Below are 21,314 nucleotides of genomic sequence, written 5' to 3'. Positions count from 1 at the left end.
ACACCACTCAGTTTTATACAAGTATCAACATTTCAGACAAGATTTCAAAACAACTGGATAAGTCCTGGTTGTTTATTACATTTGAAAATCTGATCCTAAATGATCCTGTGTTTTGGTTACATCAACCTTGCCTGAGGGAATAGATGGAACAGTATATTAGTTTTCCCCTGTGAATTTCTGTTAAAGTTTTCGTAAGATACCTGTTAATACTTATTAACGTTTTCAAGAGGTACAAATGAAAATTAAGATGTTTCTTTCTTTTAAAAATCTGTAAGCCTTTCCCACAGAAAAATCCATAGTATTCAATCCCATATTTTTCTGGCCTTCCTACCTTGTCAAGACTATTTCTGCTTGTTAAACAAAGCACGCTATGCAATGTAAATGGAAACTGCTGCAACAAATGCCTGCTACACAGTTTCCTGCTTTAAAAAACATAATTAAATGGGAGTGTACTTGTAACATACCATTAATAATGAAGAAGCCAGTGGAAAAGAGAAGCTCTTTAAGAAAGGGAAAAATAGGAAAAGTGGGAAGATAAAAGTATATTTTATGGTGAAAAAGCTGACACACAAAAACCCCTAGTTTTGAAGTTTGCAATTTCATACTTCCTGAAACACTAAGAGATGTCATAATCAAATAGGATCATATCTCTCAAATACTCAAATCTCCTAAGTTTTGCCACAGAAATTTCTTTTCAATCAAGGAAATTTCTTTGGACTCACAGTTGAGGTACGAGGCATGAAGTAAGCAACACATTTTATAGATGATGTCAGAGGACAGTGAAAGTCTTTAGTAAAGCCCCAAAGCTGGTCACAATCTTAAATATGGAAAGATTGGCTTTTCTCCACTATACATATTGAACTAGTAGTTCCTTCCATGAGACTGTTGATTACGGTTCCTTCACAGCCACAGTTAAGCACAACCTAAGTAAGCTAAAAGTAATAAAGGTTCCTGAAAGCCCACATTATTTTCTTCAGCTGGAGACAGATACATGAAATATTGCTCCCCAGTCAGAAAGTGGCTGAATATCAGCAACTTTTCCTATTCAGAGGTATTTGATTTGTATCTTGAAAGCACATAAAAATATTTCAGGAAATACAGGGTAGGGGTATAAACGTAATCTGCTTCTGGTTCCTTCTACCTTGAATTGAACTAATTTCCCATCTGTTAATGTTCTGAACTTGATTTTGGAATGAAGTTCTCTCTTCCTCTTGCCTCACACTAATGAAGAATCTGTAGGTTGTCATCAAGTGACAGAAAGATGCTTTAATAATATATCCTTCTTCATTTATTATTCATTACACTTAGCAGTGCTTAGCAGAATGTGCACATTCAATAATACTCTTTACCTTACAGCTCACATAACTGAGCTGTATGAACAGGCAGTGGCTTCTCATCGCCAGTGTCACACAGAGAAGACAATCACTACCCAAAGAGAGGACCAACAGCAGAGGTTCAGGTAGGACAGACCAGTGAGAACCAATGCAAATGTAGATAACACAAAGGATGGAACCAAGAACACAGGCAAGGCAATGTACTTTACTGACTGTCATTAAGGACCGGGACCTACATCTCTAGATACATATAGCAACGTTTTACTAGCATTTCCTATGATTATTTTGCCCCTCTGTGCCTCTCTTTCCTTATCTCAAAGATACTTTAAAATTTGCTAGAAAAGGATTTTGGGGATTTCTTTGATTGAATAATATAATAAAAATGTACATATGAGCAAACAATTTTGCTGCAAACCATACAAGTCCAAGTCAGGAGTCACCTGAGATGTTAATATAACATACTTTCATAAAGAGCATTTTCTTTCCAGGGTTATCTTGTAAATTTTTTTGTGCTTATAAAGCATTATGCTAGTTTTCTCATTTTCACTACTTTTTTCTTCCCTGATCATTCAGCCCAGAAGGAGTAACACCAGTGTCCAAGTGGCAGAGCAGACTAGAAGAGCACAGGTAATAGTATTAGTAGGACAGAAAGTTAAGTCTGTTTTGAGAAAGACTGATACTGGTTTCATCAGGTCTTAGGTAACGGTCCAATGGTTTGCTAGCAAATAATGGGGTGTTTTCTGCAACAGAAATGCTGAATGGATTGAATGGATGGTTTAACTCTGTTATTTTTTTCAAAACCTAGCAGTGTTGCTATTAACTTACGCTATTTAAAACAAGGCTCAAGTCAGAAATCTTGTGTTCTATTTTCTGACTCTGCCACCAGCGTGGAAAATAATTTGTATTACTATTTTCAAATGCTGATGCTTTAGGTTAAGATTCAGGTACTCTACAAATGCCGGCTGATTTTTCAAATGGAAACCCAGACATATGTCTTTGAAGCTTGAGAAGCTTCAGAGCTTCTCAAGGCAAAACAGTCCCAGCTCTCTCAGCCTCTCCTCATATGAAAGACGCTCCAATCTCTTAATAATCTTTGTGGCCCTTCTCTGGACTTGCTTCTGTAAGTCCATGTCTTTCATGTATCGGGGAGCTGAGAACCAGACACAGTACAGCAGATGTGGTTTCACCAGTGCTGAGGGGAAGGTTCACCTCCCTGCCTCCCTGGACCTGCTGACAACACTCCTCCTCCTGCGGCCCAGGATTCTGCTGGTCTTCTTTGCCACAAGGGCACACTGTTGGTTCGTGTTCAATTTGGTGTCCACCAGGTCCTTCTCTGCAGAGCCGCTTTCCAGCGGTGGGTGGGGTGACTTAAGTCCCCTGTGAGGACCAGGTATTTATGAACGTGAGACTTCTTCCAGTTGTCTGAAGAAGGCCATGTCTACCTCTTCTTCCTGATCAGCTGACACCCACAACAATGTCATCGACGTTGGTCTGCCCCCTAATCCTAACCTATAAGCTCTCAACTGGCTCATCACCCATCCCCAGGCAGATCTCCATGCTTTCCAGCTGCTCTCTTACACACTGGGCATCTTTCCCTCCTTGCCTTCTTGGCCTGCCCTTCTTAAAGAGCTTCTATCCATCCACACAGCACTCCATTCATGTCACCTATCTTTCCACTTCTCTGTGATACCAATGAGGTCATCGCCCCGTAAGTGCACACAGACTTCTAATTCCTCCTGTTGGTTACCTGTGCCACGTGCAGTAGTGTACAGGCATTTCAGAGAGGCACCAGCCATGCCGATTGCCACGAACGGGTCTGAAAGCCTTCCCCATAATGCCATCCCGTAGGCATTTTTTTATTTACATGCGTATGCTTGGCGTGACCCCACTTCAGCCCTGGTTTGTTGAGTGTGATGTCCCTTCTTTTCGCATCACCCCAGGCCCTTTGCTTGCCTACCACATCCACCGCTTCCTCACTTGATTGTTGAGGCTTCTCTCCCTCACCACTTCATTGTGGAGTGCACTATGAAGTGCAGGATACGCTCATGGTTTACACCTTGGAAATGCAGCTGCATTTCTGAGGACATTTTAGGAAGTAAAACATGTGGACAGTAGGTAAACTCATTATCTTTAAGAAGAACCTTAAGATTAGGATCATCTTAAAAATCAATGCCTTACTAAAGTAAGACCCATTTTGCCACGTTTCAATGTTCTACTTTGGGAATTACCTGTATCTCAGTTTCCTGTTGGTAAAGTATTTCTCATGGGAGTTCTGAGGCAGGTGCTATAATCTTCAGATTAGAAGTGCTTTTACAGGAGGAAATGTGTGTGTGCATGTGTGTATGTGTATAAACATACAAATCTTTGTAACACTGAAAGTTGTATTTAAGGCTGACCCTCAATTTTAATTCTAATCCCCTTGATTTCACTTGCTCTCAAACTTATAAAAAAATGCCCTTTATCTCCCACTGATGGATGGTGAAGCTGTTTGATGAGTTCAAGAAAAACATCTACATAGACACTTTGAAAATTTAGCATATATTGCAAAAAATGTACATTTCACAATCAGATAGATGAATTTTCATGAGAATTTCTGCTCAGTGTAAATTGAAAGTCACTGGATTTCAATCTGCAGATATGGTAATTCGCAAGCATTTGAAAAAAAATAGGAGTAATCTCAAAGCCACTATTAATTGAGAGAAAAATATGAATTTTTGAGAGTAAATTTACAGACTTTTATTCTATTATATTGCTGCATTATATACTACTATACTACTATATACTGCATTATATACTACGATACTACTATATACTACTTTAGTACCACACAAAAACTTCTCATTTAAGCATTCTGCATTAAAACCGTTATCATTTTCAGTTCTAGAGGAAGGGGCTTTGTGAATCTGATAGAATGTCAAATTCCTCAGTGTAATCCAAGCAGGAATGTTTAAATTTAAAGAATTAAAAATATGCATTTAGTTTATGTTGAAACAGAAAATCTGATACATGAACTAGGATTAACATAGAGAAAGTTATCAGTAACATACATTAATTCACAATGGAATTAAAATAATTATATTGACAGCTATTTAGGTCATTCACTATTTCTTAGATTAAACAGAGTAATTTGAAATGATGACGAACTAATATTATGATCAGAAACTTGCTTTTTCTTTCTTATTTTTGTGAAAGGTTAAATAGCAATTGAAAACTACGTTCTCTTCCATACTACTTCTTAATTAGTTTCTGACTTGCATGAGATACAGAAAATTTTTTATAATTTCAGATTTATATTTTAATATAGCATTTTACACTGTTTTGCATAATATTTAAAGAATTACTTTAAATATATATATATATGAGTAGCCAGCACCCAAGAACATCATGTGCAATTCTGGCTCTAAAGCCAGTGTCAAGACTCTCAATATAATTAAGAGTGATAATTTCATAGCCGATATTAGACCCTGCAAGTCAGTGAAATTATAATACTGTAAAACTGGACTAAATCAAGCTGAAAACTTAACTGGTCTTTACTCTGGTGAGGCTTACCTTCAGAAGTTTGAACAGCTTTTTCTGTATCCACAGAGCCGTCAAGTTTTTATGTGATCAAATAAGGAAATTCGATTAATTTTGTGTTATAAATTTTAGCAATGCATCTGAAATACCAATTCTCAGATTTAAGTGTTTGTTGGAAGGTTGGAAAGACACTATTGGCAGTCTCAGACATGTTCCACAAGACTTAGAGAACTGGAGCATGTTTGGAAGAGGAGCTCTTCGTAGCAGCCAACCCACTGTCTACGTGCATTTTGATCAGCCCCTTCATAAATCATATCCTCTGTATCCAAGGAGGACATTGTCTGTGTGTGCCAGACTAGCACGTTCTTGATCTATCACTGAGAAAATTGCCAGTTACAAGAATATCGTCCCATGTGATTAACCGGGGGGGGGGGGGGCGGAAAGCCACTTGGCTTTATCAATTCTGTTCCTCAATGTTTTAAACATAACACTGAAAAACAGGGTGAATTCACTTATAATGCTTTTTTCTTTCTTTTCCTTACCAACAATGTTAAAACTTACTTAGGAAAGAACTTGATGAAGAAAGGAAGTCCTTAATGGCAATGAGAAACAAAATAATTCCTCCATATTTTCAATCAGAATTCAGCAAGGAGTTTTTCACAAAAAAGGTAATGTAGCTGAAAAGAGCATGAGTTTGTGTTAGCCTAGGTGGTTTCTGCCATAATCCCACAAAGACAGTTGTGGGTTTCCATCTCATCCTCAATTTATCTCAAGAAACCATTACAGAGGACAGTCATGGCAGAATTAATACTGGGAATTATATGCCCTTGTCGAAGGAAACATATCTTGGAGATGGTATATGTTTATTGAGTACAAACTCTGTAGATTCCTTACATAAACTCCGTAGAGAGTCTGATTCCGAGACTGAAGCTGAACCTCAGGTCTTTTCACTTACCCCTCAAAAACCTCTCTCTGCTAACTAGAAAGGGAATTAGTAAGACTAACCCTCCTGGGTTAAAGGTGGCCTTGGGAACTTTCCTGTTGTAATCTCACCTGATAAATGCTCTAAGTGCATAAAGCATACTCAAAAATGTCCTTTGGAATCTGAGGTGTACTTATGTATATCTTTTTCTATAGTTACCACTTTGGTTCTGCTTATTTGTTTCCTTTGCACCCCTTTTTTTTCTTTTTTTTTTTTTGCGGGGCGGGGGTGGGGTGGGGGGTGTGGGGGGGTGGTGTTTCTAAGTGTTTAGTTGGGAGACCTAAGCCCTCTTTCTTACTTTTCTCTAGTTTCCTGATGTGGAAGCACTGTCTATGGAACTTCCTCCAGTTCAAAGAAAAGAAAGTGGGAATTTCCCTCTAGAGACGATCAAAAAACCCAGTAGAGGTAATCTACTGTCTGGCGACATTTTAGTATCATCTTCATTGTTTTATCCAGTTGTCTTATTTCATACTGCAGTTAAATTTAAGATTACATTATCTGACCCCATTTATTCCCCGTCATTTTGACACATGAACTACTTGGACCACAATGGCTGTATCTGTTCTGATACATGACCCATACTCAGCAGCACTCCCTGTCGTTAAGCTCATCAGTAGAATCATTTAGGTTGGAAAAGACCTTTAAGACCATCAAGCCCAATAGTAAACCTAACACTGCCAAGTCCACCACTAAACCACCTCCCTAAGCGCCTCATCCACATGTCTTTTAAATACCTCCAGGGATGGAAGATCCACCAGTATGGAACAGGCTGTGTAAATTCAGACTCCCAGAACAAATGGGCCTTTTCCCGGGCCAAAACTTGCATACCCAAGAGTGTTTCTGGGGAGACCGCTAAGTTGCACAGTCAATATCATACCAGTGTTCTAACAATTAACAATATAGATTAGCATGTTCCAGTATCTGGGAATGTTCTGTTCAATCCACTAAGACAAATGTGGTCTATGAGACTTCTATATTTGGTGTGTTAAAGGAGCCTTTGCAGAATCATTGAATTGGGAGCACGATACTTTGGTGCTTTGGATGCAAAGCTGAAGAATTGTGCTATGAATGAGGGGGGATGGATGCAAAATACTCAAGAAAAACTTAAATGGAATAAACAATAGTTAGGGGTGGATGAGCAAGAACCAAGGAGGCCAAGTTTAGAAAAAGACTAGTATGACTGCAGGAAAAAAATGGGAGATGGAGTTCTGAAACTCAGTGGTAAGAAGGGCAGCTTGGGGACTGGGGCAAAAGCGACATGGAATAGGAAACATGCAGGCTAAGGATAGTTTGGAGGATACAGGAGGAAGGCAGTGACTGGATGACAGGAAGCAATGAAAGAGTGAACCATCATCTTAGGTTTGGGCTTTACAGCACTGAGAGGAATACTTCAGTTCTGTTTGAAAAGCAGCCCTGACAAGTTACTGAAATCACATAGTGAGATTAAAAGTCATACACAGCAAAGAATCGTATCGGGAAAGCAGTCGTCCACGGGACTTTATCAGACCCCCACTAATTCCCATATTTCCTCATTTTGCAATCACCAGAAGACCTGCGTTGGGTTGTCCGTTAGCCCTATAAAGGGCTTACTGCTCAGTTAGCCAGAGAACAAGAAATGACTAATCACAAGATGATAGGCATTTTTGATCCCTGATGCCCGGTGGAGCAAAATGTCACATGCAGAATTTGCCTAGCCTCTCATGGTTATGTAGACAGCTTTCAAAGGCTGTCCAAATTAAAGTGCCAAAGACTTCGTGATTTTTTTTATGCGTTTATGAAAATGATGATGATCATGAAAAACACTTGTCACAGTATTCCATTATTTTCCCTTTAGCATCTGAATGTCTCAATACCATGAGTGATTCCTCACCTTCACCTGCCCTTCTGCTGCAGGCTCGTTCCAAACAAAATGAAGATTCCAGCAGCACAACAGGTAAAGCTGCCTTCCAGAAGGTAGTTTGGAGCAGGTTAATATCTATCTTCTTATAACTTTTGATCAAATATTTACAATAGAAATTTAAATCCACCTATCTCTGTTCAGCATTCTGAATATATCTGAATGCAAGACTGGCAGAAAGGGAGAGAGGTATAAAACTAGTGGGAGAGATTCTGCTATACCAACATGGGGGTGATGGGGGCGGTAGAACTCCAGACAAAGCCAAGAAGTAATTTCTCTACTAAAAAAATTTCCACAAGCCAATTTTTCCTGCTCATTAAGTCCTGTAAAGAAGACTCTAGAACCGATTTTGCTGTGGTTAAATGGTCTTTGCCATCGAAACATCCCTGTTCTGTTTTTCTTTCCTTGCTACGTCTACTGTCATTCATTCTTCTTACGCATCTGCTTGTGGTGACAGCCTTGGATGATCGCCACTGGAGAGCCACCAGTTTGCTTTAATTAGCCCCAAACTTTGGCTCTCACATAATGCCCCACCAGCTGAGCTTTGGCAGTGCATACTTGCAAAATCTATCCTTGCATCCCATAGTTACCGCTTCCCTTCTCCCCCTCCTTTCCTTTCCACACATACTGGTACCCTTTCTTAGTAGTGGGACTTGGAAAGAGCCATTGCCTTCAAACTTGCTAAATTTCCTCTGTTATTTATGCATAATCCATAGACCTCAGGGCAGATGTGCTAACTTGTACTTCCAGAGCCACAGGGTAGGTGATGAAAGGAACAGCAGCTTGGGGGGGGTGAAGGGAGGGGGTGTGTGGAGAGAGAGATGCCAAAACTACACTAACTCCTAATGTCAAAGCATACATGTTGCTTACCTTTAGGCAAAACAAGAAATGCTAGTGTTTTTTCCCTAATGTCCATGCTTAGCTTTTTTTTATAAGCTCAGGGCCGTTTGCTGTGTAGATGGGAAGCCCTTCTCTACCACCTGCAGTTCTGTTGCCTGGAAATAAGAGGGCAATCTAGAGAAGACGCTATTCTCAAATAACATTTCTGCCTCCTCACGATGACTAACTGACCAGACTTAGCATTCCAGCTAGACCGTGCCTGCAGTCCAAGCTGAGAAAAAACAATTCTCTTGTGTACAAAATACTGATCTAGAGGTTGATCTCTGGTGAGAAGACAGCCACCGTAATTGCCTTGTGTTTTCCCTTCAGAGGAGGGAAAGGTTCAGAGGTTATCAGACTTTACAATGAACTACACGAGTCTTAGGCTGTCAAGCAAAAGAAGGTGTATTCAGATCTAAGTTGCTCGGGCCATCCCTATGCTCAGTCTATCTCCATTATGCAGTAGAGCATAATGGAGTAGAGTTCAAAGATAAAAAGATAGCTAAGATCATCTTAACCCCAGAGTCAGAAGCACGCAGGTCACCCATGGGAATGAATTGTTGCATTCAAGACAATAAATCCCGCTCAGACCGGGCTTCCTAGTTGGTTGTGCTGGCAGAGCTGTACTGCTTTGGGGCCTGGACTGGAATTTGTTGTTATATGGACATACAGATTTCACTTGACCAGCCTGGGTGTTTCTGCACAACTGATCATTGTGCTGGCAGGCATGCCTTTGGAATAGTTATGTCCTCGATTTTGATTTTAGTGCGTGGGCTTTTGTACCTCCCCTTCTGTTTTTAATCACTTTCACAGGTGTTTATATCTTCATTGCGAGTTTCCACTGAGATGCTTCCAACTAATTAGTTCTAATAATTACCGTACGACTTTACTTATTAGTTAAATTTTAACTACTTGCTACTATTAGGGGGTTTATTGATGCCTTTCTTGACCTCTTAAGTAAAAATAAGACCAATTCTTCTGTCCTTGTGTTAATCAAAGGCTTTCATAGAAAATAAAAATCTTATCTGAACAAGAACTTCAGGATTAGGCTGAATATCATGCTTACTTTTTCATGCTTTTGGAAATCTTTCCTTTCCAGACCTAAACAAGGCTGCAAGATCACAAGAGACACCCTTTCAATGTAAAGGTCAGAGTCTGCTGGTGAATGCTTCAGGACAGCCAAGAAAAGACAAAGTGAAATTACCGTCATCCCTTCAGGGGAGAAAGCCAAACTCCATACCAAATAAAAAGGTAAAATAACATCTTTTTTGTTAATATTAAGAATCGTATCAGTCATCTCTTTTGCATAAAATCTTCACTCTGGAGCAACACTGGAAAGTATTTTGAATCTGTTTACTGAACCATAGCGGTTGCAATTTACATATAAGTTTACTGGCAGTTCTAAAAGTACCTTTTCTCTCAACTGCTAGGACAAACTCTTACGCCAAAAGCATAGTTCTGCACCAGGCACCCACATGAAAGCTCTGATTTCCAAAAGAGCAGAGCTTCCCCCGTTCCCCCTGAGACATCTCAATGGCTTAATATGTCTGAAAACTCAAACCAGTATAAATTTGCATACAATACTCAAATTGCCTCTTCAGTTTTTACTCAAATTAGGATGTCTTTTTGTAATTCTTCAGGACGAGTGGACAGAGGTCAAACGTAGGTTAAGTAACTCTGAACCTAACTTGATGGCCACCAGCTTTCTCTATTGTCTAATATCTTAATTCTGTTTGCAAAGATAGAAGATCCTGTCGCAGGAAAGGTCAACACATCTTCTCTTGCAACAACAAGACAGCATCTTGGTGGCTTCCATCTCATTCCACCCAGAGTGACGCTTGGAGTGCTAAAGGAAGGCTGCACCTATGCAGCCACTGTGATCCTGAAGAATGTTGGTGTGAACTTCTCAAGGTCAGTTTGAATTTTTAGTGCCTTGGGTTTTAACTGTCTAAATATGCATCGCTTGTTAATTGTCAACCTTCTGGTCTGATTAACATGAGATAACAAATGGTATTTTTATTTTTGGAATCATTTAATAATGACTGACTGGATACAGGAGAGGAGATAATATTAGAAATACTTCAGCATTATTTACGTATTAGTGTTATTAGGGAGATGGAAAGCAGTAAGGAACAGGAGGTCCTGTATGCATGGTCCTGGCCCCTCGCAGATGATTTACTGGTTCTTATTGAAGTTCTCAGGTTCAGGGACCAAAGTCTTTCACGGTAACCAGTATGACATTTGGCTTTGCGAAATGGTACTGGGTGCTGCAAGTCAGACAATCTAAATGGGCACAGCCGTATTCAGGCAGACACATGTCTTTAGCTGCATTGAGAAACAGCTCCAGTTCCAGACACTGGGAACAAGCAGAGGACGAGGATGAAATAAAGCATTTATTTGTGCACGTTTCCCTTACTCAGTGTCACCCCTGTCAGTGAGTGGGACAAAATAGCACTGCCCTATGTTCCAGTGGGGTGAGGACAAGTAAGTCCATTTCTAGGTCTGCAGTCCAGCAGATTGTCTCTTGCCCTGCATGACAAATCATAGGAAATAATCATATTTACCCAGCTGCTGTTTAAAGAATACATAAATACAGTAAGAAAGTGCTTGCAATTGTTCTTCTGTACTAGAATTCCCCTTTTTAGTGACTGCACTTGTGTTCATTCAGTCACTCCTGCACCAGCACAGTTCCAGTGGGGTTACTTTAGTGGTATTCAGGCAGGGGTGCTTTTGACCCCTGTCCTCCCAGGTGCCATACATGTGACAGAAAAGAGGGCAATGCATATTCTTCCCGCTCAGTTTGCTCAGCTGCACTTGCCTTAGCTCTGCTGTATGTACCTTGCTTTTTAGCTTAAAGGAGAGCCTGCAACAACAGTCTCCAAGTCCTTACAGCTTCTGGGCTTCCACCTAAGGTTTGTCACTTCAAAATAGCTTCATTTGAATGGTTACAATCCCAGCAGATGGTTTCAAGAATTGCAGTACTTGGTGGGAAGCTTTCATTTCAAAAGCCCCAAAGCTAAACCCAAGCTTTTTAAATTCCTGTGTTCTAAAATAGCTATTCCCACCAAAGTTTTCCAGTGTCAGCCTCTCACTCCCACCCATCCGCAATTACCTCCTGCAGCTGGAAAGGTTCTTATTTTATTTAGCAGTTAACTGAAAGCTGCTATTTAGGCCAATCTTATCTGTTTGTCCTAATGGACAGTTATGTACTGTTCTTTCAAAAACGTAGAGTAAGCCAGGCTTGGACCACTCCTGTTACATGGGCCTTTTTTCTGCTAGACCCACAGGTCCCAGGAGAGGGAGGCTAACTGAAAACATGGAAATAAACATCCTACTGTCATATTGGTCTAGGTCATTCAAAAGTTCGTTCCTCTTCTTAGCACTGGAGATAAATAGCCTTTGTTTTTTCCTGCAACATTAGCACTGGTTAAGGAAAACACTAAGGAGGGCATTAAACATTCTTGGGCTTGAGTGTTCAAGTCTCATGGCCCTGATGTGCTGCAGCTTCTGGATGCTGTTTCTTTGGAGCATTCTTCATGTGAGCAAGCACCTGCCAAACTTCCCTTTTCTGGATGCAGGTGACCTACAGTTTGATGTCCTCTTGAAAAAGAGTAGCGAGAGGTATCACAGTGACACTATCATCTCAGCAGTCACAGCATCCCTTTACTAGGTACCACAGTGCTGGAATGAAATAAACAAACATTTATGATGTCTGACATTTGTTGTTCCTCCTCCTCGGGTAGGTAATTATCATCAAAAAAAGGAGCTCACAGGAGACTTACCCTGCTGGGATCATCATGATCTCTTCTTGAGTACTCAGCCAACTAGGCACTTTAGAAATCTGTTCAAGACTAGCTGAGACACTACTGTACAGCTTCTTCCATCAGGATGGATGGCAGAGATGGTTTACTTTTTTTAAATCAGGCTAGTTAGATATGGCCTCAAAGAGACTTTTTTTTCCTTTAATATACATTTAAACATCATGGTGCATGCCGTGATAAATCAGAATCCTAGAACTCAAGATGTGCATGTTACTTTTTTTTTTTTTCCATGCCAGGGCACTATATGTAGACAGTCAAGGAAAATACCACCATGGTTCTTATAAAGCCAGCTTATCTTTTAAGCATTTTACTTGATGCTTTGAGAGTAGAGCTAAGCGACTAGCTGCTGAATGACAGCAGAACATGCCGAGGGCAGGGGTAGGGCCAATGGCGGACAAGTCTGAGCCATGTCTGCCTCTGCTGAAGCCAAAACTCTTCCGTGACAGGGTCAGTAGTTAACTATGTGCCTTCCAAACGGTCCATACCATAGCCTGAATTTGTTGGGATATCCTGACAAAAAATCAAGTCCAGTTTCTCATAACAGCCAGCACTCCAGAGAAAGCACAGGGATTCCAACAGCCAGAGCTTTCCATAAGATGGAGCCATATGCTAGGAATGTCTCTTCTACTGCCTTTCCCTTAACAGCATCTGGTGCAAGTGCATGCTGGTAACTGTTCTTCAGGTGGCAATGAAAACCACAGGATAAAGTCCAGAGCCATGTAAAAGTAGAGGCCGTATCTGCTCTAATGATCTTTCGAGATCTTAACAGTGGAAGTTGCATGTGCGAAAGGACTGCACAGATGTGAAACAATCAGTGAGAAATGAAGAAGTGAAACTACTGCCTTAGTGGGTACTGTCAAATGGAAGATTATTTACACAAAATTTATACCAGTATCATGCCTTCTGCAATAGAATCATATCAAAGGACATTAAGTAAAGGTTGTTAAGGACTTCTGGGTGTGCAATGTACAGGTGTTTGCCAAGGTGTAGTTTGTACTTCAGCTTCCTTTGTGTATGCAGGCTGAGACTGCTGTTGTTTCACATGCTGTTCTAAGTACCAGGCAGTGTAACGAGCTCTTTGGAGACTTACTTTGGCCCATTAATCTGCTCGTTTGGGGTTTTTTGTTAGAAACCTGAGCCTTGGCGAGAAGCCCGGGAATACTGCTGTAGTCCAAGTTGTACTCTGTGATGGGAAGGATGAGCTAACAAATTCTGCCATCATTTGCACAAGCAGAGGAAGAGCGGACAGTCTGCTTCCCAGCAGTGCCTTCTGCCTGCCTGAAACAGTTTCTGGCAAACTGATTCTCTTCTCTTTCTGACAGGTTTCGGGTGAAGCAACCACCTCCGCAGACAGGACTGAGAGTGATCTACACACCAGGACCTGTAGGTTACACAGAAGATCTTTTGTTTTTTGCTAGGCTCAGCTGGCCCTCAGGCCATCTAGGGCTGCTCTCACACCAGCTGTCTGGGAAGAGAGCTGGCAGGGTACATGATTTGTTTAAAGTTATTTGAAGTGATGCTGCTTTCCGCTGTCCCTCTGCTGCCTTCAATCAAGCACCCTGTGCGCTCCGAGTCTCAGAGCCTGTGCCAGAATGCAGAGGGATAAACATACTACGTTCAGTGGAAAGCAGCAGGTCAAGCACTGAGGTTAAAGAGAGCTTTTTTGAAGCAAATGGGATACTCTACCACCATCTCTGAGTTTTCCCATCGTTTAGGGTATTTGTTATATCTGCTCTTAGGCCTAGACTTTTATCTCCTGTCCTGATACCTTCAAGAGTTGAACCTAGTAAACTCTTACCTCAACCATTTCTTCTCCTGCTTGCAACTATTCTCCACCTGAAGTCTTTTATCTAGCAAAGCACCACAGCATGTGAAATTGTCCCATTAAGTAGGAAGCTTTCATGCTTTCCACTTTTGTTCAGTCTCTCTCTTCACCTGCATGTTGTATCTAAGTAAATACCAGGCAATACCTTTGCCAATGCTTTTACAGGCATGGAATCAATAAGCAATGACTTGTGCAAGGAGGCACTGCCAGGAGGCAAATTAAACCGCCTAATCCAGAGCCCTAGCCACAGCTCAGTACTTATAATCACAGAATCATGGAATAGTTTGAGTTGGAAGGGACCTTTCAAGGTCATCTAGTCCAACCCCCCCGCAATAAGCAGGACCACCTTCAACTAGGTCAGGTTGCTCAGAGCCCCGTGCAACCTGAGCTTGAATGTTTCCAGGGACGGGGCATCTACCACCTCTCTGGGCAACCTGTGCCAGGGTTTCACCACCCTCAGCGTAAAAAATCTCTTCCGTCTATCTAGTCTGAATCTCCCCTCTTTTAGTTTAAAACCATTACCCCTTGTCCTATTGCAACAGGCCCTGCTAAAAAGTCTGTCCCCATCTTTCTTAGAGGCCCCATTTAAGCACTGAAAGGCTGCAATAAGATCTCCCTGGAGCCTTCTCTTCTCCAGGCTGAACAACCCCAGCTCTCTCAGCCTTTCTCCATAGCAGAGGTGTTCCATCCCTCTGATCATTTTTGTGGCCTCCTCTGGATACGCTCCAACAGGTCCATGTCTTTCCTGTGCTGAGGACTCCAGAGCTGGACGCAGTGCTCCAGGTTGGGTCTCATCAAAGCAGAGTAGAGGAGCAGAATCCCCTCCCTCGACCTGCTGCCCACGCTGCTTTTGATGCAGCCCAGGATACAGTTGGCTTCCTGGGCTGCGAGCGCTCATTGCCAGTGAATGTCGAGCTTTTCATCCACCAGTACCCCCAAGTCCTCCTCGGCAGGGCTGCTCTCAATCCCTTCAGCCCCCCAGCCTGTACTGATACTGGGGGTTGCCCCAACCGAGGTGCAGGACCTTGCACTTGGCCCTGTTGAACCTCATGAGGTTCACATGAGCCCACTTCTTAAGCTTGTCCAGGTCCCTCTGGATGGCATCCCATCCCTCAGGCGTGTCAACTGCACCACTCAGCTTGGTGTCATCTGCAAACTTCCTGAGGATGCACTCAATCCCACTGTCCGTGTCATTGATGAAGATACTGAACAGTAATGGTCCCAGTACGGACCCCGGAGGGACACCACTCGTCACTGATCTCTATCTGGAGATTGAGCTGTTGACCACTACCCTCTGGATGCAACCACCCAACCAATTCCTCATCCACCGAACAGTCCATCCATCAAATCTACATCTCTCCAATTTAGAGAGAAGGATGTTGTGGCAGACCATGCCAAAGGCCTTAGAAATCCAAATAGATGGCTGGAATAATTTCCATTCTCTTTTCCTCTCCACACATCCATCCCTCTTGTATCTCCCTTTTCTCCCTACCTCTTCTTCCCTACCTCCCTCCCTACCTTTTCTCCCTCTCCCTCCCTCCCTATGTTCTTTATAGAATAGCATATTATATTTCAGTTGGAAGGGACCTACAAGGATAATCTAGACCAACTGCCTTACAGCTTCAGGGCTGACCAAAAGTTAAAGCATGGTATTAAGGGCATTGTCCAAATGCCTCTTGGAGCATCAACCATCTCTCTTTTTCATTCTCTCCCAGCTGTCCCCATTCCCCTTTTCCCTCTGGAACCTAAAAGGAAATTTAAGGGGGAAAAATTCTTTCAAACTGCAATGTGAAGAGCCACTGTTTTGTACAGACCTTTCTAGTGAAACAGATACTGTACCCATGTGTGCTGAGCACTAAGTCTTTAATTTCATCAGACAAGGCAGAACAAGAACCAGCTCCAAGGGCTGCTGGAGGGGACTAGGGGTGAAACATGCACCTTCCCTGGGAGTAATCCTCTGTCTCTCCTAGGTGGCAGCAGGCTTGCAGGTTGAACTGGAGATAGAGATTTTTGCCATGGTAACTGGAGGGGAAGACAGTGGTGGCCTTGAAGAAGTTTCCCATGATATTGAAATATTAACAGAAACAGAGACTCTTCTCCTGCCTGTGAGAGCAAATATCCTTTGTTGTCTTACTTCCCACACACACCTTCTAGCATCAACCCTGGGGACTGTCCACCCGTCAGGCACCTTAAGCATCGTTTCCAATGCAGGCCGCTGAGGTAGCAAATGAACAATTTAAGATTCTGACACCAAAAGCAATTTACACCAGAGTAACAAGGTTTTGAAAAGTGGGGAAAGGAAGAATGGTAAGCTCAGAAAGATGTGGCTTTTAAAAAATAAATGAAACTAACAGGAACTCTTTCCCACCACCCCCAATGGAAAATCCTTTATAACATTTTTGAACCTATGGTAACCTCTGATGGTACAGCCTCATCACCAACAAAATCATGTATCACCCTGGATACTAAACAGACAAATGAGAGAATCCCTGTGTCAGCAGAGATGCAAGCACAGAAGTGCATGAGAGCTGTCCGAAATCAGCCCAGTGGGGGTTCAGTGGGCTTCTCAGTTGTTTAATTGAGGACAGAGGTAGAGTAGAAGAAAACAGCAAAGTCAGGAACTGTTGTTTCTCCTTCCCTTGTGCTCTAGAAACTATAATTATTTTTTAGATAAAATTACAGGCTCATTTTTTAAGGGCAAGTTCAGAAGAAAGAGTGAAGTTCTGTTTGATTTTTATTAAAATTTACACTTAAAAGCCTGGGAGAAGAGGTATTCTGAAAACCTATAAAAGAAAGAGCAAGGCAAGATGCATCCAAACATGCCAGAAACTCCAATCCTGGTAAGGGCCACCCTTACCAAAGAAAGGAGAACTTCAGGGTCCTCGGAGACTGACCAGAGTACTATCTAACAGCAACTCCATTGAGGCTTTATATGCTCTGGAAGTGACACTGAAACTCGCCAAATTTACTTCATAGTGACCCAAAGAAGTCTTTCATGCCTGTTATTGCGGAGCTGAGCTAGACAGGACTGGTGGCATACCAGCAAAACCAGTTCCTGCCCTGTTCCCACTGGTCCTCAGACACACAGTTGCAGACCAGCCTCCAAAACACGTGCCCTTCCCCAATATTTCACCTGGTCTTTAATCTTTGAGCTGAGGGCAGTAGTCCAGATTCAAGCTGTTTTACAGCCTTATTTCCAGAATTCATTCCAGCCTCCACACACATTATTTTAGTTCCATAAATGTACAGAAATGGGTAGATCCTTAACATGATATTCCACCTGTGTTAACTGATGACATTTATGAGTGCCGCCCACAAGGATACCCCCAGGGTGGGATGGCAGCAACAGTCCGGGCAGTTCCTACAAGCCCCAAGCCGTGGTTCCGGATTACACTACCCCGAAAGCTTTCTAGTTAATGTAAGTACTGGATGCAGTGATACCGCCATAAATTAAAATACAGTTGTTTTACCTCCTCTTGGCTTCTGTTCCACGTCAACAAACCCCATGCACCCGACAGCAAAGCTGTCATGCACGCAGACATGATGACCTGAGACAAGAAAAGGGAAGCAGTGGATGACATGAACCAAAGGACTCGCTGCAAGAGATTTACCAATTACTACAACTGCTCAGCTCAGTGGAGGCACTCACAGCAGAGCCTCCCCAGTCCTGTCCCCAAGCCTTCACTTAACCGTCTCCACATTAAACAAGTCATTGAGCCTCCTGGCAGCAGGAAACTGGATTTATTGCAGTTAAGCCCTAATAAATCAGCCTCTCTTTAACACTCTTCACTTTCTAAAGCCAAGTCTTACTGCTGACCCTTTGAGGCTGACGGCAAGTCTAATAAGGGACAGGAGTCTTACAGATAGACAGGGGAACCTTCACATGCCAAGTTCAAGCACACACAACTCTCTGCACACACTGTTTCATACAGCACATTTCTGTAACCTTAGAGAATCAGACTATGCAGAGAATGGGTAAGTCTTCCCTGGCAACAAGAAAGCCTTGTTGGGAATTTCTCCTTAAACCACCAGCCAACATGTTTAACGTTAGGCTGGTGTTTCATCTTACCCGTATCAGCTCAGGTGCTCTACAATACAATCGATGGTGACAGTTCATAAACAGGAACCCTATGGATGTTTCTTCTCTCCTCTGCTCAGGAGTCCCCATTTGCCTCATATGTGTAACACTGACATCATCTTTTGCTTTCAACTTTAACATCTGTAAGTCTGCCATGTTATCTAACAAGTCAATAAAGAAATCCCAGCTGTATCTCATTTCCTCTCCTCTGGAGAAAAAGAAAAGCAACCACATCAGTCAGTTCTCAAAAGAAACTTTGCAGAGAGACATGCACCTCTGACTGCTGCATCTGCTCTAGGACTGCCCAGAGTACATCAAACATGGCTTTTTTTTTTTTTCCTCCCCATTTAAATATCTTCTTACCTTTTCCAGAGTGGAATTTTACCCCCAGAGTAATGTGGTCTAGAAGAACAGCAAATTTTAATGCCCTCCACCTTAGGAGCTTACAACCTGAGGCTCATCAGTGAAAGCAATTTAGACAAACTTCTCTCACTTTGTGTTGAAATGGAAGAGAAGTACTCACCCAGGCAGTTCACATTTCAGTGAGACACCCCCCTGTCCCAACAGTCCCAACAGAAATCCTGATCAGTGTCGTCTCCCATTAAAAGCTCCAAGTGGAGAGAAATCAACTATGTGGTATTCTCCTCCCACATGGTTAATCCACCTAATCATAGTTGCCATCACCGTAGCCCAATCTCCCTTCTGTTCTGACAAAGTCTTTTTGTGAATTGATTGATAATTCCTACTGAAGCTTGCTACAACTACCCCATGCGACCCATGCAACTGTACCAAATGCCTCTTTGAACATTCCTCCCCAGAAAATCTCTTGGACTCAAAACCATATCCATCTCAAACATGTCAAGGAACTCTGGACTGGTTGGTTTAGTCTCGCAAGATATAAAACACTGACACTCCTAGGTTAAGTCCTGTTTTGGTTAAATAGTCTTGTTCAACCATCCAGAACAGAAATAGTTAAGTCTTTGCAGAGGCACTGTAACAACATTTTAAGTTCGTATCAGCTTTCCCAGGTGGTTATCACCAGAGCCAGTGATTCTCTCCATTGAGACCGAGAAACTTCCCTGCAATATTAGACTTGATCACAAATTTGCCACACCTCCTAATAGAGACCAACAAGCAAAAATCACTGATGAAGCGTCATCTGACCGAACTTAGTCATATCTCATTTATATTTAAAACATTTCACAAAGATCCTCTTAATATACTCAAATACTGCATAGGAAGCTGCCGTGAAAGCCTTCAGTATTCCTAAGTAGACTGCCCATCCTAAACTCATGGTCATTATTTTTATGCCACTCAATTTGTGAAATAAAAGCAAACTCTTGATCTAGTTGAAGCCCATGTGAGAACCCTTTCTCATGTTGTTCCCTTCCAACAGCAAGAGTAGAGGCCAGTTCTACTGAAACCAGTCCATAGCAATCACAGTGCCTGCACAACACTTGCAAAGAATCTGGACATAATTACTGGGTTTGCTTCAACAACTGTGCAAAGGTAGAGTTGGGGTTTGTTTTTTTTTCTTTCCTTTCATGTTAATTTTCTCTCCTCTTTCACTACAGGTCAGAGCCCTAGAAGAATAACATGAAGATCAGCAATACTGCAATATCCGAATTCTAGTCTAACGTTATGGAAACATCCCAATGTAGACTTTTTCATTTATTTAATCAGATTAACATGAATAAATATTTTGTCTGTCTCTTATTAATGGGAAAGGTGGTCCAAACGTTACACAGCCTCCTGACATGGCTATCTGAAATGCAAACAGTGGAAAGATTACTGTATTTGAACCCCAATGTTTGATACTCTGCACTGCAGAAGAGTGCTGAATGGTTCCTGATAGGTTTATTTTGTTTTTAAAAGGGGTTAGGTTTCTATAACCTGTGCTGAGGCACCTGAAATCTTTAAGTACTGAGCATGCACCAGGTTTCACTGAAGTCAACTGTGATTCTTCAAGAAAGAGCCGGTGATCTGCTCTGTTCCAATTGCTAAGTTTCTGTTTGCTTTCACAATCATAGGCTTAACTTTCTGTCTGTTCACCTACCTTTAATTAGCTGCAGACACCAGATGGGGATCATGAGTACACAAAGTTACACTTCAGAGAGAGGGATTCTCCTTATATCCTCTTGTTCACGATCAGACATGATCGTCTTCAAATGCTCATCTGCACATCTGCCTTAATAGTGGAAGACTGAGCCGCTTAGCAATGGCCTTTTCCCCCCCTTTGTTCCTACTTACACAGTAGTGACTAAAAGAAACATCTCAGTCTCTTTGTGAGACACCACGTTTGTATATCCCAGTGCAGTTCTGCTTTCTTTTTATGAGTTTATTTCCAATGAGGTGTTTTCCCGTGCTTTGCTTTCCTGTGCTTCATCCTTTTTCCAGCATGTGACATCCTGAGAGATGGGGAATTTTCCTTGATACGTGCAGATGACTTGTTCTCTCAACACTTCACAGTGACTGAGAATCCCATGATTGGGGATTAAATAGTGGCTTTCACCAGTGTCAATGCCAGTTTTGGACTCTCCCATCCACACTATTAAGTAAGACATATATTGGGAGTTTTCCACTGCCCCACCAGAGATGACTATTTGTCCATGAGCTCTTTGAGTCAGATTTGACCTGAAAGCCAGCTCAGGAAGATGCTGAAACAGATACACCCAGCTGTGGATGTTGTTTAAGCCCTACCCACAGATGGGAAAAAAACGAAAGCAGCAGTGCCAAACTTGATCTAGGATTCTCTAGCACCAATGATTTTGCTACTGACCGTGCCGATTTCTGCCCTGATTCTTTTCAGTTTTCTGTAAACACAGCCAACAGTCCTACATCAGTCCCCTTGGCAGTGCATTCTGAGCACTGAGGCAAGCCACTACTGCCGGTACAGACTGGTGACAAGCAATACAAATCAGAGAACCAGAGGGGAAGCTCAGTGGGGAAGCCTGTGTCGGAACCTATGGAGAGAGGACAACC

At 42.1% G+C, this 21,314-nt stretch overlaps 1 protein-coding gene across 1 annotated transcript in view; it reads left to right on the top strand.

The window, feature by feature from the left end:
• Nucleotides 1-17,671, top strand: part of SPAG17 (sperm associated antigen 17) — a 111,994-nt gene extending 94,323 nt beyond the window's left edge. The window contains exons 38-47 of the mRNA XM_059819935.1: nucleotides 1,357-1,459; nucleotides 1,908-1,961; nucleotides 5,416-5,518; nucleotides 6,141-6,237; nucleotides 7,667-7,765; nucleotides 9,708-9,859; nucleotides 10,350-10,519; nucleotides 13,752-13,812; nucleotides 16,225-16,369; nucleotides 17,535-17,671. Coding sequence (XP_059675918.1) covers nucleotides 1,357-1,459; nucleotides 1,908-1,961; nucleotides 5,416-5,518; nucleotides 6,141-6,237; nucleotides 7,667-7,765; nucleotides 9,708-9,859; nucleotides 10,350-10,519; nucleotides 13,752-13,812; nucleotides 16,225-16,369; nucleotides 17,535-17,671 — 1,121 coding nt within the window. The remainder of the gene's footprint in view (nucleotides 1-1,356; nucleotides 1,460-1,907; nucleotides 1,962-5,415; nucleotides 5,519-6,140; nucleotides 6,238-7,666; nucleotides 7,766-9,707; nucleotides 9,860-10,349; nucleotides 10,520-13,751; nucleotides 13,813-16,224; nucleotides 16,370-17,534) is intronic.
• The last annotated feature ends 3,643 nt before the right edge of the window (nucleotides 17,672-21,314 follow it).

The sequence above is a fragment of the Gavia stellata genome, chromosome 1, assembly GCF_030936135.1.
Source record: "Gavia stellata isolate bGavSte3 chromosome 1, bGavSte3.hap2, whole genome shotgun sequence".
NCBI classification, from domain to species: domain Eukaryota; kingdom Metazoa; phylum Chordata; class Aves; order Gaviiformes; family Gaviidae; genus Gavia; species Gavia stellata.
Note: the sequence above shows the minus strand (reverse complement) of the source record. Positions and strands in the feature narration are given on the sequence as shown.